The sequence below is a fragment of the Platalea leucorodia genome (genome assembly GCF_965183815.1).
Source record: "Platalea leucorodia genome assembly, chromosome: 29".
Classification (NCBI taxonomy): Eukaryota; Metazoa; Chordata; class Aves; order Pelecaniformes; family Threskiornithidae; genus Platalea; species Platalea leucorodia.
In genome coordinates, this window is record NC_138851.1 from 497,524 (window position 1) to 509,266 (window position 11,743).

The window sequence follows — 11,743 nt, forward strand, 5'->3', positions numbered from 1 at the left end:
GGGGGGGGTGGGGAGGGGGAGGGGGTTCAGATGCTTCCATCGCTCTCCAAACCGAGAAATAAAAATAAAAATAGAATTTAAAAGCGGCGTCATCGTCCCCCCACCCCCGCAGCCCCTGCCGGGTCATAGCTCGTCCCGCGCGGCGCTGTCGAGGGGGGACTGGAGCACGTCGGAATTCTGGGCCTCCCGCCGCAGCTCCTCCTGCTCCTTCATCTTCTGGGACTTGGCGCGGTCCCAGTCGGTGGCGGTGGCTTCGTCGTCCCACACCACCGAGGTCTCGGTGTCGCTGACGTAACCCTCCTCCCCCGTGTAGTGGGTGGGAAACACCAGCAGCGGCTCCGCCGAAAAGGCCACCAAATCCCGCTTGGCGAAGTGTTTGGTGTAGTCGGCGCTGGGGATGGAGGGAGAGGGGTTAGGGAAGGCCGGGAAAAGCGCTTTTCCCAATGGAACGCGAAGGATTTTTGAGAGAGAAATGGTCCGGAGCGGAGCTGTGGGAACCAGCGGAGGGATGAGAAAATGGCTGCGAGGGAAGCGGAACCGGCTCCGAGGGGAAACGCAGCCAAAGGGACAAGAAAAATGGCTCCCAAGGGAGAAGGAACCATTGCTCAGGGAAAAATGGCTCCAAAGGGACGTGAAACCAGCTCCCAAAGGACACGAAAGTGCTTCCGAGGGGAAAGGGAACCAAAGGGACAAGAAAAACGGCTCCGAGGAATGGATCCAAGGGCGATGGCTCCGAAGGAACAAGAACGGCTCCCAGGGGCCAAGGAACCGTTGAGAGGGAAAATGGAGCCCAAGGGACAAGGGGGAAAAGCTCTGAGGGAAGCGGATCCCAAGGGACGAGAGACAAACCGGCTCCCCAGGGACGAGGAACCTTCTCCGAGGGGAAACAGAGCCAAAGGGAGATGGAAAATGTCTCCTAAAGGGACAAGAAATGGTCTCAGAGGGGAAATGGAGCCAAAGGGACAAGAAAAACAGCTCCCAAGGGACAAGGAACCTGCTCCGAGGAGAAACGGAGCCAAAGGGCCAGGGACAAACATCTCTGAGGTGCAATTGCTCCAAAAGGACAAGAAACATCTCCAAAGGGATCAGAAAACTGTCTCCAGAGGGACAAGGAGCCGTCTCCGAGGGGAAACAGCTCCAAAGGGACGAGAAAAGTGGCTCCAGAGGGACAAGAAATGGTTTCTGAGGAGAAATGGAGCCAAAGGGACAAGAGAAACAGCTCCCAAGGGACGAGGAACCCGCTCCGAAGGGAAACTCATCTGTGGGGACAGGAAAAACAGCTCCCAAGGGACGAGGAACCCGCTGTGAGGAGAAACAGAGCCAAAGGGACAGGGACGAACGTCTCCGAGGGAAAACAGATCCAAAGGGATAAGACACCATCACCAAAGGGCCAAGGGAAAACAGATCCAAAGGGATAAGACACCATCACCAAAGGGCCAAGGGACACGGAAAATGCGTCCTAAAGGGCCAAGGAGCCGTCTCCGAGGGGAAACGGAGCCAAAGGGACAGGAAAAATGGCTCCAGAGGGACACAAAAGGGTTTCTGAGGAGAAATGGAGCCAAAGGGACAAGAGAAACAGCTCCCAAGGGACGAGGAACCCGCTCCGAAGGGAAACGCATCCGTGGGGACAGGAGAAACAGCTCCCAAGGGACAAGGAACCCGCTCCGAAGGGAAACGCATCCGTGGGGACAGGAGAAACGGTCCCAAGGGACAAGAAAAATAGTCCCACGGGGCAAGAAACCAGCTCCGAGGGGACGCGGGCCCGAAGAAACGGATCCAACGGGATAAGAAAAATGGCTGCAGGAGAAACGTCTCCAAAGGGCTGAGAAGCCAGCGCCAAGGGGGAACCCCTCCGAGCCCGGTGGCACGGGGACGCTCCCCCCCAAAACCCCGACCCCCGCGGGCGCCGTCGGCCGCCCCGGCACTCACAGCGGGTGTTTGTCGAACATGACGGGCAGGAACTCGTCGACGGGCAGCATCTTGGCCAGCGGCTCGGCCGCCAGCAGCTTCCGGGCGCCGCGCAGCGAGAGGACGTAACCCAGCGTCCAGTAGGAATAATCCGCTTCCACCAGGTTCCTCACCCGCGGCACCGACTTCTCCGGCCGCTCCACCTGCATCCGTTTCCTCCCGATGTAACTGCGGGGAGACCCGATGCCTTCGTTAGCGATGCCCTCGTTTGCGGCCGGGGCGGGGGTCGTTAGCGGCGAGACTCACATCAGGTCCCAGGCCAACCCCTCCGCCTCCAGGTCCTGCATCAGGTTCATCAGGCGCCGCTTGAAGAAGATCTCGAAGCGCAGGTCGTCCTCGAACACCACCGACTTCTCCAGCCCCCTCGCCACGATCTGCGATTGAACCCGAGCGGCGGCTTCTTACGGACAACGGGAAAGGCTCCCCGTTCCGCTGCGCCCCGCTCAGCCCCAGCCACCTCCGACGGCTTCCCCTCGGGATGAGGGACTCGTCCCCATCCTTCCCCTCGGGATTAGGGATTCATACACGTCCTTCCCCTCGGGATGAGGGACTCATCCCCATGCTTCCCCTTGGGATTAGGGATTCATACACGTCCTTCCCCTCGGGATGAGGGACTCATCCCCATCCTTCCCCTCGGGATTAGGGATTCATCCATGTCCTTCCCCTCGGGATTAGGGACTCGTCCCCATGCTTCCCCTTGGGATTAGGGATTCATACACGTCCTTCCCCTCGGGATTAGGGACTCGTCCCCATCCTTCCCCTCGGGATTAGGGATTCATCCATGTCCTTCCCCTCGGGATTAGGGACTCATCCCCATCCTTCCCCTCGGGATTAGGGATTCATCCATGTCCTTCCCCTCGGGATTAGGGACTCATCCCCATCCTTCCCCTCGGGATTAGGGATTCATCCATGTCCTTCCCCTTGGGATTAGGGACTCATCCCCATCCTTCCCCTCAGGATGAGGGACTTGTCCCCATCCTTCTCCTCGGGATTAGGGATTCATACACATCCTTCCCCTCGGGATTAGGGACTCATCCCTATGCTTCCCCTCGGGATTAGGGACTCATCCCCATGCTTCCCCTTGGGATTAGGGATTCATACACGTCCTTCCCCTCGGGATGAGGGACTCGTCCCCATCCTTCCCCTCAGGATTAGGGATTCATCCATGTCCTTCCCCTCAGGATTAGGGACTCGTCCCCATCCTTCCCTTTAGGATTAGGAATTTGTCCCCGTCCTTCCCCTTGGGATCAGGGACTTGTCCCTGTCCTTCCCTTTAGGATTACGGACTTGTCCCCATCCTTCCCATCGGGATTAGGGATTTGTCTCCTTCTTTCCCATCGGGATTAGAGATTTGTCCCCTTCCTTCCCATCGGGATCACAGACTTGTCCCTTCCTTGCTGTCAGAACCAGGGACTCTTCCCCTTCCTTCCCATCAGGATTAGGGACTTGTCCCCTTCCTTCCCGTTAAGATTCGGGATTTGTCCCGTTCCTTCCCATCGGGATTACAGATTTGTCCCCTTCCTTACTGTTGGGATGAGGGATTTGTCCCCTTCGTTACCATCACAATCAGAGACTTGTCCCCCTCCTCGCTATCACAACTAGGGACTCGTCCCCTTCCTCCCCAGCGGGATTAGGGATTTGTCTCCTTCCCAGCAAGATTAGGGGCTCGTCCCCTCCCTCCCCAGCGGGATTAGGGACTCGTCCCCTCCCTCGCCCACGGGATTAGGAATTTGTCTCCTCCCCAGTGGGATTAGGGACTCGTCCCCTCCCTCGCCCACAGGATTAGGGATTTGTCTCCTCCCCAGCGGGATTAGGGACTCATCCCCTCCCTCCCCAGCAGGATTAGGGATTTGTCTCCTTCCCAGCAAGATTAGGGGCTCGTCCCCTCCCTCCCCAGCGGGATTAGGGATTTGTCTCCTCCCCAGCGGGATTAGGGACTCATCCCCTCCCTCCCCAGCGGGATTAGGGATTTGTCTCCTTCCCAGCAAGATTAGGGGCTCGTCCCCTCCCTCCCCAGCGGGATTAGGGATTTGTCTCCTCCCCAGCGGGATTAGGGATTTGTCTCCTCCCCAGTGGGATTAGGGACTCGTCCCCTCCCTCCCCAGTGGGATTAGGGATTTGTCTCCTCCCCAGTGGGATTAGGGACTCATCCCCTCCCTCCCCAGCGGGATTAGGCCCCCGCAGCCCCGCTCACCTCCTGCCAGACGCGGTAGTGGCTGAGGAAGCAGCCCAGCTCCCCCTTGGTGAGCGGCCGCCCGTGGTAGGGGTCCTTGTACCCCGGCAGCATCCGGATGCCCAGCGCCTCCACCTCGCTGCTGTTCATGGCTCTGCAACCCAACCGGCTCCGTCCTGGGACCCTTCCCGAGGGAAAATCCCCCGGGAGAGCGGCCCCAGGGCTCGCCCGCCGCCGCGGTCCCCTCCCCGGACGCACTTGCCGTCCACCGCCTCCACCAGCTTGCAGGCGATCTCCTGCTCGTACAGCGTCCGCAGCATCCGCTCCCGCCGGTCCGCCCGCCGCTTCAGGTTAATCATGAAAACCTGAAAAGAAGGGGGGAAAAAAACCCCAAAATTCAGAAGAGAAGGGGAAAAAACCCCCACAAATCCAGAAAAAAATAAAACCCCCCAAAATCCAGAAGAGAGGGGGGAAAAACCCCCAAAATTCAGAAGAGAAGGGAAGAAAAAAAACAAATCCAGAAGAAAATAAAAAAGCCAAACCCTGAAATCCAGAAGGGGGGGAACCCCCAAATTCAGAAGAGGGAGGGGAAAAAACCCCCAAAATCCAGAAGAAAAGGGAAAAAACAACCCCAAAATCCAGAAGAGAAGGGGAGGAAAAAAGCAAATTCCAGAAGAGAGAGTAGAAACCCCCCCCAAAATTCACAAGAAAAGGGAAGAACCACCACAAAATCCAGAAGAAAAGGGGGGGGGGAACCCCGAATTCCAGAAGATGGGGGGGAAAAACATCCCAAAATCCAGAATGGGGGAGGAACCCCAAAATTCAGAAGAAAAGGAAAAAAAACCCAACCCAAAATCCAGAAGAAAAGGGAAAAACAACCCCAAAATCCAGAAGAGAAGGGGGGGACACACATTCCAGAGGAGGGGAGGAAACACCCCAAAATCCAGGAAAGGGGAGGGGAGAAAGCCCCAAAATTCAGAAAAAAAAGGGGCAAAAATCCCCAAAATCCAGAAAAGAAGAGGAAAAACCTAAACCCCCAAATCGAGAGGAGAACCCCCCAATCCGGGTGGCGCAGGGAGCCCCGGGCGGGCGGCCTCACCTCATCGAAGCCCATCTTGTCGGGGACTTTGGGGGGGACCCAGACGTGGGGGGAGGGCTCCGCCGGCGGGTTCTTCACTGCAGGGAGAGGGAGAAACCCGGGGCTGGCGGGCGAAGCCTCCCCAGGGGCCGGATCCGGGCACGGAGGCGCTCGGAGCGCCGATGCCGCCGCCACCGCGCCGGGAGTGACGCCGCTGCCGCCGCCGCTCACCCATGATCTCCAGCTGGACGTGCAGGAAGCTCTCGGCCTCGTCCCGCAAGGTGCTGTGGGAGCGCAGCGGCACCGGCAGGAACCCGTACACCTCCCGGTTGCAGATGAACATCTGGACTTCTGCAGATTTAAGCCGAGCTGGAGTTAAGCGGGGCTGAAGCCAGGCCGAAGTTAAAAAACGTGGCTGAAGTTAACCCCAGGCTGAAGCTAAAAGTTAAGCGGGGCTGAAGTTAACCCCAGGCTGAAGCTAAAAGTTAAGCGGGGCTGAAGTTAACCCCAGGCTGAAGCTAGAAGTTAAGCGGGGCTGAAGTTAAGCCCAGGCTGAAGCTAAAAGTTAAGCGGGGCTGAAGTTAACCCCAGGCTGAAGCTAAAAGTTAAGCGGGGCTGAAGTTAAGCCCAGGCTGAAGCTAAAAGTTAAGCGGGGCTGAAGTTAACCCCAGGCTGAAGCTAAAAGTTAAGCGGGGCTGAAGTTAAGCCCAGGCTGAAGCTAAAAGTTAAGCGGGGCTGAAGTTAACCCCAGGCTGAAGCTAAAAGTTAAGCGGGGCTGAAGTTAAGCCCAGGCTGAAGCTAAAAGTTAAGCGGGGCTGAAGTTAACCCCAGGCTGAAATTAAAGTTAAGCAGGCCTGAAGTGAAAGTTAAGCGAGGCTGAAGTAGAAGTTAAGCAAGCCTGAAGCGGAAGTTAAGTGAGCCTGAAATTAACCCTAGGCTGAAATTAAAGTTAAGCAGGCCTGAAATGGAAGTTAAGCAAGCCTGAAGTTAAAAAGTTAAGCGAGCCTGAAGTTAACACTGGGCTGAAGCTAAAAGTTAAGCGGGGCTGAAGCTAACACCAGACTGAAGTGGAAGTTAAATGAGCCTGAAATTAAGGTTAAGTGAGCCTGAGGTTATGGCTGGGCTGAAGTTAAAAGTTAAGTGGAGCTGAAGCTAAAGTTAAGCAGGGCTGAAGTTAATCCCAGGCTGAAGTTAAAGTTAAGTGAGCCTGAAGTTAAACGAACCTGAAGTTAATGCCAGGCTGAAGTTAGAAGTTAAGCAAGTCTGAAGCTAAGCCCAGCCTATAGTTAAAGTTATGCAGGAGTAAAGTTAACCCTTGGCTGAACCTAAAGTTAAGCGACTCTAAAGTTACAAGTTAAGTGAGCCTAACATTAATTGAGCCTAACATTAAGCGAGCCTAACATTAAGCGAGCCTAAAGCTAACATTAGCGTCAGCCCAAAGTTAAGCCAGCACCAGCCCAAAGTTAAGCCAACACCAGCCAAAAGCCAAGCCCAACACCAGCCCAAAGTTAACCCAATGCCAGCCCAAAGCCAAGGCCAACGCCAGCCCAAAGTTAAGCCGGTGCCAGCCCAAAGCCAAGGCCGACACCAGCCCAAAGTTAAGCCAGCGCCAGCCCGAAGCCCAGGCCAGCCCCCCGGCTCCTCACCCGCCTGCCGGCAGGAGAAGGCGAAGACGATGATGTCGTCGAAGGCGCCGGTGTAGTCGGGGTGCGGCGGGTAGAAGGCGAGGGCGCGCGAGGCCTCCTTGCGCAGGTCCAGCAGGAAGGTGGAGTGCACCATCGGCACGGCGAAGCAGCCCCGGCGCTCCCGCTTCCGGATGGGCAGGTAGGCCGGCGTCCGCCGGTAGTAACCCTGCGAGAGGCAGGAACCGCCTGGGCGCCCGGCTCGGCCCCGCGGAGCGGCGGGGCGGGGGGTGCGGCGGCCGGAGGACGGGGCACCCAGGGGACCCAGCACCCACGGGACACGGAGGACCCAGCACCTGGAGGACTCGGTGCCAAGGACACGGCACCCAGGGGACATGGAGCATGTGGCACCCAGGGGACACGGAGGACTCACGGCCTGGAGGACCCAGCACCCAGAGGACCCAGCACCCAGGGGACCCGGTGCCTGGAGGACCCAGAGGACCCAGCACCCAAAGGACATGGCACCCAGAGGACATGGAGCATGTGGCACCCGGGGGACATGGAAGACTCAGGGCCTGGAGGACCCAGCACCCAGAGGACCCAGCACCCAGGGGACCCGGTGCCTGGAGGACCCAGAGGACCCAGCACCCAAAGAACAGGGCACCCAGAGGATGCAGCACCCAGGGGACCCAGAGAACCCAGCACCCAGAGGACCTGGAGGACCCAGCGCCTGAGGGACCTGGCACCCAGGGGACCCAAAGGACCCAGCACCCAGGGGACCTGGCACCCGGAGGACCCAGAGAACCCAGCACCCAGAGGACCCAGCACCCAAGGGACACGACACCCAAGGGACCAGAGGACGCAGCACCCGGGGGACCCGGCACCCAGAGCACTCAGCACCCAGGGGACCCAGAGAACCCAGCACCCAGAGGACCTGGAGGACCCAGGGCCCAAGGGACACAGCACTCAGGGGACCTGGCACCCAGGGGACCAGAAAACATGGCATCCATGGTATGCAGCACCCAGGGGACCCAGAGGACCCAGCACCCGAGGGACCTCGCACCCAGGAGACCACAGAACCCAGCACCCAGGGAACATGGAGAACCCAGTGCCCAGGGGATCTGGAGACCCGGCACCCAAAGAACGCAGCACCCAAGGGACACGGCACCCAGGGAATGTGGCACCCAGAAGACCAGAAAATATGGCACCCAGGGAACCTAGCACCCAGGGGACCCGGCGGACCTGGCACTGAGAGAACACAGCACCCAGGGGACCCGGCAGACCCGGCACCCAGGGGACCTGGAGGACCTGGCCCCCAGAGAACCGGGCACCCAAGGGACCTAGAGGACCCAGCACCCAGAGAACATGACACCCAGGGGACTCAGCGGACCCAGCGCCCAGACAACGTGACACCCAGGGGACCTGGCACCCAGGGGACCCAGCACCCAGAGGCCCTGCAGGACATGGCCCCCAGAGAACCAGGCACCCAAGGGACCTGGAGGACCCAGCACCCAGAGAGCCGGGCACCCAGGGGACCCGGCGGACCTGGTACCCAGAGAACTTGACACCCAGGGGACCTTGCGGACCCCAACAGCCAGAGGACCCAGCACCCAAGGGAGATGGAGAACCCAGCGCCCAGAGAACCAGGATGACCCGGCACCCAGAGAACGCAGCACCCAGGGGACCTGGAGGACCCGGAGGACCCAGCACCCAGGGGACCTGGAGAACCTGGCCCCCAGAGAACTGGGCACCCAAGGGACCTAGAGGACCCAGCACCCAGAGAACATGACACCCAGGGGACCTGGCACCCAGGGGAGCCAGCACCCAGAGGCCCTGCAGGACATGGCCCCCAGAGAACCGGGCACCCAAGGGACCTGGAGGACCCAGCACCCAGAGAGCCGGGCACCCAGGGGACCCGGCGGACCTGGCACCCAGAGAACTTGACACCCAGGGGACCTTGCGGACCCCAACAGCCAGAGGACCCAGCACCCAACGGAGATGGAGAACCCAGCGCCCAGAGAACCCAGCGCCCAGAGAACCGGGATGACCCAGCACCCAGAGAACGCAGCACCCAGGCGACCTGGAGGACCCAGCACCCAGGGGACCTGGAGGACCTGGCCCCCAGAGAACCGGGCACCCAAGGGACCTAGAGGACCCAGCACCCAGAGAACAGGACACCCAGGGGACTTGGCGGACCCGGCACCCAGACAACATGGCACCCAGACAACATGACACCCAGGGGACCCAGCACCCAGGGGACCCAGCACCCAGGGGACCTGGCACCCGGGGGACCTGGAGGACCCAGCACCCAGAGAACCGGGCACCCAGGGGACCCAGCACCCAGGGGACCTGGAGGACCCAGCACCCAGGGGACCCGGCTCTCACCTGCGCCGTCATCCCGCACCAGAAGTTGGAGTAGGCGGCGCGCGAGTCCAGCATGGGCGCCACCACCGTCTTGTTCTCCGCCATCAGCAGCCCCAGGGTGTCGGGGTTGGTCAGGACGTTGTCGGCGTCCAGGAACTGCGCGAGGGCACCCAGACGCCCGACGGGCGCCGTCAGCCGCCGCGACGACCGCGCCCGCGCCGCCCCAGCCCGCGGTGCCGGGACCCCCGTACCAGCAGGTAGTCGGCCCAGATGGCGCGGGCGGAGTCCAGCGCCGCCTGACGCAGCTTCATCACGTGCTCGTAGCGGGAGGGGGACCAGTGCTTGGGACCCTCCTCGTCGGGGTACGACCTGGGGGGGGTGGGGGTCCGCGCGGCCCTGAGAGCCGGCCCCCACCCCGCACCCACCCACCCGCTCCGTGGGGACCCCCCCGAGGCTGGGGACCCCCCCGAGGCCAGGCACCCGCAGCCCACGGGGACCCTCTGAACCTGGGCACCCACCACCCACAGGGCTCCCTCAACCCACAGACCCCCCCACAAAAATTTGGGGACCCATGGTAACCCCCAAACCTGAGCACCCACAGCCCACAGACACCCCCCCCCCCCAACTGGGCACCCACAGACCCCCCCAGGAATTTGGGGACCCACGGTAATCCCCAAATCTGAGCACCCACAGCCCACAGACACCCCCCCCCAAACTGGGCACCCACAGACCCCCCCCAGGAATTTGGGGACCCACGGTAACCCCCAAACCTAAGCACCTGCAGCCCATAGACACCCCCCCACCCCAAAATTGGGCACCCACAGCCCATAGACACCCCCTCATAGACACCCCCCCCCAAACTGGGCACCCACAGACCCCCCCAGGAATTTGGGGACCCACGGTAATCCCCAAATCTGAGCACCCACAGCCCACAGACACCCCCCCCCAAACTGGGCACCCACAGACCCCCCCAAGGAATTTGGGGACCCACGGTAACCCCCAAACCTAAGCACCTGCAGCCCATAGACACCCCCCCACCCCAAAATTGGGCACCCACAGCCCATAGACACCCCCTCATAGACACCCCCCCCCCAAACTGGGCACCCACAGACCCCCCCCAGGAATTTGGGGACCCACGGTAACCCCCAAACCTGAGCACCCACAGCCCACAGACCCCCCCCCCCAGACCCCCCCCCCAATCAGGCACCCAGAGCCCACAGGAGACGCCCCCCCCCAGGGCCCCCCCAAGCCCCCCCCGGCCCCCCTCACCGCGGCTCCTCCATGGGCCGCCACTCCACGCGGTGGTAGAGCCCCCGCACCCGCCCCAGCCACTCCCGCAGCAGCGCCGTGGTGTTGTCCACGCTGTGATCCACCGCCACCCTGGGGGGGGGGTCCCGCCGCGTGGGCCCGTCAGCCCCCCACCCGTGTCCCCCCCCCGTGTCCCCCCGCCACCCTGCGGGGTCCCGCCGTGGGCCCCCTCAGCCCTGGGGTGCGCCCCAAGAACACGTCCCCCTCCCCACGCCCCGTGTCCCCCCCACCCGTGTCCCCTCCACATTCCCCCTCACGTCCGTGTCGTCCCCCCCCACTCTGTCCCCCCACGCCCCGTGTCCCCCCCACCCATATCCCCCCAAGCCCCGTGTCCCCCCTTACCCATGTGTCCCCCCCAGCCCCCCAACCCCCCCCACCCGTGTCCCTGTCACCCGTGTCCCCCCCCAAGCCCCACGTCCCCCCACTCGTGTCCCCCCTTACCCATGTCCCCCCCCACCCATATCCTGCCCCACGTCCCCCCCACTCGTGTCCCCACCCATGTCCCCCCAAGCCCCCTGTCCCCCCCACTCGTGTCCCCCCTTACCCATGTCCCCCCCCAAGCCCCGTATCCCCCCCACCCGTGTCCCTGTCACCTGTGTCCCCCCACATCCCCCCCAAACCCCACGTCCCCCCCCAGCCCCATGTCCCCCCCATATCCCCCCCAAGCCCCGTGTCCCCCCCACTCGTGTCCCCCCTTACCCATGTCCCCCCCCCCATACCCCCCCTTACCCATGTCCCCCCCCACCCGTGTCCCCCCCCCCCCGCCCCACGCCCCCCCACCACAGCGCCGTCCGCTCCGGCGGGTGCCGCAGCCGCTCCAGCGCCCCCAGCGTGGCGGGCAGCGCGTGGGCCGCGTTCCGCGCCAGCAGCGCCACGGCCACGCGTGGCGGCCGCAGCGGCGACTCGGGGCTCCAGCGCTCCTCGGGGAAGTACCCGCCCGCCGGCCGCGGCCCCGGGCCCGGGCCCGGCCCCGCCGCCAGCGCCAGCAGCAGCAGCAGCGGCCCCGGCCGCGCCGCCGCCATCCTGGGCCGCCCGCGGCTCCGCCCCGCCCCGGCCCCGCCCCCTCGGCGGCCCCGCCCCCCTGCGGCCACGCCTCCCCCGTGGCCACGCCCCCCGGGCCCATCTCCCTCTTCCCCTTCTCCCCCTCTCCACCATCTCCCCCCCTCTCCTGTCCCCTCTCCCCCATCTCCCTCTTCCCTTTCTCCCCCTCCCCCCCATCTCCCTCTCCCC

At 62.5% G+C, this 11,743-nt stretch overlaps 1 protein-coding gene across 1 annotated transcript; it reads right to left on the reverse strand.

Moving 5' to 3' along the window:
• Positions 1–59: 59 nt before the first annotated feature.
• COLGALT1 (collagen beta(1-O)galactosyltransferase 1) lies at positions 60–11,544 on the reverse strand. Its single transcript, XM_082334037.1, has 12 exons — positions 11,294–11,544; positions 10,475–10,585; positions 9,457–9,574; positions 9,227–9,361; positions 6,866–7,070; positions 5,451–5,570; positions 5,241–5,317; positions 4,400–4,506; positions 4,163–4,295; positions 2,215–2,342; positions 1,930–2,136; positions 60–391 (listed from the first exon to the last, which is right to left on the reverse strand). Exons 1-12 carry the CDS (start codon positions 11,533–11,535, stop codon positions 124–126), a joined length of 1,851 nt encoding a protein of 616 aa, XP_082190163.1. The 5' UTR covers positions 11,536–11,544; the 3' UTR covers positions 60–123.
• Between the last annotated feature and the right edge of the window lie 199 nt (positions 11,545–11,743).